Source organism: Triticum dicoccoides, chromosome 4B (assembly GCF_002162155.2).
Source record: "Triticum dicoccoides isolate Atlit2015 ecotype Zavitan chromosome 4B, WEW_v2.0, whole genome shotgun sequence".
NCBI lineage: Eukaryota > Viridiplantae > Streptophyta > Magnoliopsida > Poales > Poaceae > Triticum > Triticum dicoccoides.
The window spans coordinates 479361234-479365986 of record NC_041387.1 but is presented as its reverse complement, the minus strand read 5'-3'; the positions used below and the strand labels follow the sequence as shown (position 1 = coordinate 479365986).

General features: G+C 40.6%; 1 protein-coding gene across 1 annotated transcript in view; it reads left to right on the top strand.

Moving 5' to 3' along the window:
* The first annotated feature begins 242 nt into the window (after nucleotides 1–242).
* Nucleotides 243–4753, top strand: part of LOC119290992 (poly [ADP-ribose] polymerase tankyrase-2-like) — an 8004-nt gene continuing 3493 nt past the window's right edge. Inside the window, exons 1-7 of the mRNA XM_037569678.1 lie at nucleotides 243–498; nucleotides 699–860; nucleotides 1047–1178; nucleotides 1711–1850; nucleotides 2425–2535; nucleotides 2648–2773; nucleotides 3479–3631. Coding sequence (XP_037425575.1) covers nucleotides 354–498; nucleotides 699–860; nucleotides 1047–1178; nucleotides 1711–1850; nucleotides 2425–2535; nucleotides 2648–2773; nucleotides 3479–3631 — 969 coding nt within the window. The 5' untranslated portion in view covers nucleotides 243–353. The remainder of the gene's footprint in view (nucleotides 499–698; nucleotides 861–1046; nucleotides 1179–1710; nucleotides 1851–2424; nucleotides 2536–2647; nucleotides 2774–3478; nucleotides 3632–4753) is intronic.

Below are 4753 nucleotides of genomic sequence, written 5' to 3'. Positions count from 1 at the left end.
CACCGCTTTTCCAGCTTGTTACTCATGTGTTCCCGAGCTTCGCAACCCCTTCTGAGCTTCCACACCACCTCCTCTCCTTCTCGGGCAAGGCGATTTGGGAAAGAAGAAGAATAAGAAGAAAAAAACACGAGAGCCAATGGCAAACTGGTTCCATGCGTCAATGAGTACATACGCAAAATAAAACCAGAGCAGGGACTTTGGTGCAGAACCGTGTTCCAAACAACAATATTTCATCGGCGTTTCTTCTGCTGCGGTAAACCCCCAAACCCCAACAGGCAACAGTCGAGCTCGAGGCACCGGTGGTTCGAGGCGAAGACCCAAGTACAGTAGAGCATCGCCGGCCGCCGGCGACCATGAACGGCTCGGGATTTGATATGAGGCTCGGCATCGAGAGCGCTCTTCGACGCGCGCTTCCGTACGGCGGTCTTCCTGGCAATGACTCGCCGCAGACGGCCTTCTTCGACGCGGCCACCGGGGGCGACCTCCGCCGCCTCAGGGGTGAGCAATCTCCCGTCGCACCCACATCTCAAGAATCTCGCTGTGCACGGCCGCGCGGCGCCCGCTCCCCACGATGCGGCGTCGCATTTGCTAGGGTTTTGGCGGGAATGGGGTCTGCGCTCATGCGGGTGCTTGTTTCGATATGTAATGTAGCGATATGCCTGTGTCTGACCCGCGGATTTTTGGTGCTGGCGTTGAAGAGTTGGCGAGCGGCAAGGACGCGGAGGAGAAGGCGTGGCTTGCGGATGTGTCCATCCAAGGTGTTGGGCCGTTTCAGGCCGCCGCGCGCCTAGGAAAAGTTGATGTGTGCAGGTGCTTGGTGGAGGAGCTCGGCTTTGACATCAATGCTGGAAGCAAAATTGGTATGTGCACCTTTTCTTCTGCGTTAAGATTGATTCAGTTTCTGTTCTGATTAGCTCAATTTTGCAATGTTACCCATCTTCAAATCTTTCCATTTATGTATATCACATTAAATTCATCTCGATTTCACATGCGTTTACGGATGTCGATGATTGCACAAGTTTACTTTTCTCTGATTTTGCTGGTAGGTGTAACTGCGTTGGCTGCTGCTGCATTGGATGGAAAAATGGCTGTTGTCAGGTACCTTCTTGACAATGGGGCAGATCCAAATAAGAAAGACGACGCAGGCTCTGTTCCTCTTCACTGTGCTGCAAAATTTGGTATCCTCTCTGTTTATACTTGGCTTTTCATCTGTAGATTTTACATTTATTAATTTGTTGCGATGTAAAGATAAAAGATAAATTTTCCATTGTTACTGGGCAGTCTGGAACTCTTCATTTAGGTCACTTGGTTATTTGTGGCTCTTATTTTTTTTTCACTTGGATGTTGAATTCTTGCACATCTACCAAAGTGTAGTTTCAATGTTGATACAAATTCGTAAGAGAAAACAGATTAATTTGATTCTTTTTACTAGTTCTTGCTGGTCTTGGGATGTCAAAATCTGTTAAATGTTAGCTTACTATATATCTTTTTGACCCATGGCTGAGATGGCGTTCAGTTCTGGTAATTACCTCTGCTACTTTAAGTATTTTGTATTCCAAATAACCATCACAATTTATGCATGCTCGGCCTCTTGCTAAGTCATGAAATGGTGTGATCAAAATCCTTAAGGATATGTTCTGTTGTCCAGAAATGTTTTTCTTTTCTTTTCATGGTTACATTTTATTGTGTCTCTTTGTGCCTTTTATCTAGGGCATCACGAAGCAGCAAGACTATTGCTATCTAGAGGAGCTAGTGTTGATATAGCTTATTTCCATGGGACACCACTACATATTGCTGCTTACTATGGGAAGGCCAGTGTCATGAAAGTCTTATTGGAGCACCATGCAGATTTAATAATTTAATTCCACAATTTTTTGTTACAATTTAGAAATGCTTTTTGTGTGATCTTCAGTTTGGTTATAGGACCATGCAGATGTCATAGCAGATACATACAAATGCCAAATTGTCTTATAGCTTTAGGAACCTCCATCAATATGGAGAATGCGGATAACTCTTGGTGCAATAAAAAGTTAACACAGGGGAGTGGATGTACTACCCAGCTACTTGGGTTCAAGTCCCCACGGACGTGAATTTGGACTCATTTTCGTTAATTTTTTTTGTCATGGGGGCCTCCCCTGCCCCTTTGTCATGGGGGCCTCCCCTGTCCCCATGGTTGAAACTTGAGAAGAAAAAACCGTCTTTGCACCATATATAAAAAAATGTACTGCAAATTGTCAGTCTATAATAGTTCTATAATCCTCCTAAAAAAAGGAGATTCATCAGTGTGGAAACATGTTCCATATCTGTACGTTGTTATTTTCCTCTATATATTTTTTACATCTTTTGTTCCAGAATTTAATACGTAGCGTGTTCTGTAGTATGTTACGGTTATTTTTTCTCACTCAAGCTGATCTTTTCTTGTAGCCGAACAAGGTTTCAGAAGTTTTAGGTACACCATTGATTGCAGCTCTAAGTGCTACTTCTGAAGGACTACCAGAGTCTATTTCGTTGAAGTGTGTGAAACTGCTTGTCAAGGTCTGTCTATAGAAAAAATAATATAGGTGTCTTATGCGAATATCTATTTGCATGAAAAGTTAAAAAATTGCAGTGACCACAACTTTTAGTTTTATATAATCTATATCTACAGGCAGGTGCAGATGTAAATTCTACTAATCCCGATACTGCCTTGGTAGTGGCAACTACTTACGGGTTAACTGACTGCATTAAGTACTTGCTAAAGGCTGGTGCAGACCCTAATATCCCAAATAGTCATGTGAGTTTTATTTTATTTTCGCTTTGCATTCTTCTACTTGCTTGTATCCCATAGTGCTTACAATTTCCTTAAATGAATTTATCTAGGGAACTGGGTACAGTCCAGCAACTAGCATGAATCCATCTTCCTATTTATGTTCTAAATACAGAACTCTGCCTTTGCAATTTGATCAGCATGTGCATGAAATCAAATGCACGATAATCCTCTCAGATTATAATCTGACAACTTGGGGTAACTTTTGCACATTTCCACCAATTAATGTAAGATTGCAAATTTGCACATTCGCCATTTATTTAAAATTGTGCCTTGTGAACTCTCGACTCTTGAAATTTTAATCTGATTTACTTCAGGAAATTGTTTTATGCTTGGTAGAGCATAAGGGTACTAATATGAGGAACTAGAAGTTCATATGCACTTGCTCCAGTTAATTTTCAATGAATGTGTGATTTGGCTGCACGCTGACACTTCTAGAAGCAGTACCTCAATTGACATTTTTAAGTGTGTGGGTCATGTTCCATTATACTTTACTGCATTATATAATTTTTTTGTGTAAGAATACTGGCAAGATTCTCGACTAGGTCCAGATTAGTTTTTTCTTCTTTTAGTAGCTACATTTTCTCCGAGTAACCCTTCTAGTAGCTATATAATAACCTCCTCTGTTGTTAAATCATGTGGCTCATGTTTCGTCCATTTGTTACTTGACAGTGTGGTGCCATGCCAATACAACTCGCAGCAAGCTGTGGAAGAAGAAAGCATGTGGAGTTACTATTTCCATTAACTTCTCCCATTCGAACTATATCAAACTGGACTGTTGACGGAATTCTTGCTAATGCCAAATCAAAACGCTCCAAGCCCAGGGTATGAATTGCATTGTATGTACTTGATAATTCTGTATCACGCTCCAAGCCCAGGGGATGAATTGAACTGTATGTACTTGATAATTCTATGTTACGCTCCAAGCCCAGGGTATGAATTGAATCCTATGTACTACCTATGTAAACTAATATAAGACCTTTTAGATCACTTCTTATATTAGTTTACAGAGGGAGTACTTTACAATTCTGTATTTCGTTAAGATATTCAAAGCCTAAGGCTTGCATTCCTAACTATCCCTATGTTTCAAACATGAAGTGATTAGCTGAGTGGGACCAGCTTGAATTTCTTGATAACCGTGTTTTGCTCTAGAGCATATTCTTTATTATAGTTCGCAAAGTAGCATTCGTATTAGTGCTATGCTCACATTTTTTCACTTTTAAATTATTTTATTATGTAGATCACAAACCAAAGATCAATTCAGAGACACAGTTCAATGAATTTGACATTTGTTGTCAGTATGAAAACTGCTTTAATGAAAAGGAATGTCCGGGACTTCTACTTTATTGTCCCAGTAGAAGAAATAAGTTAATGTTGGGTTTAAGTGTTCTTTCTTTTTGTTTTATGGTCTCCAAGGATTTAAAATGACTGGAAGGATAATTGATCTAGGTATGACAAGGGAAAAATGTATTTTAAACACCCAAAGGGAACTGAGTGAGTAAACCATGTGCAAGTAAACATATAAAGAAGGAATGTCTCATGGGTGCAATGTGAAATGCCAACGAAGTCAAGCAAGGGAAATGGTTTTGCTTAAAATTCCATCTTGACACTTTGGTTCATATTAGTTCATTATAATCTTGGTATGTACCCAAATACTCCCTCCGTTCCAAAATAGATGACCCAATTTTGTACTAACTTTAGTACAAAGTTGGGTCATCTATTTTGAAACGGAGGGAGTATGTTGTTACTTGAGTGACTTGCAATTTTGAGTCTCAACCTCTGGTGGATGCTGATCTTATCAACAGAAGGTCTTTATATTTATATTTACGGCAGAACTGCATATATTATGATGTGATGCTTTTTGCACTGCCTAGTGCTCATCTTGCCTAAGCACACCTAGGTGCAGTGAGCGCACTCGTAGGACGATTGAGCGGTAGGCGTTTTTGT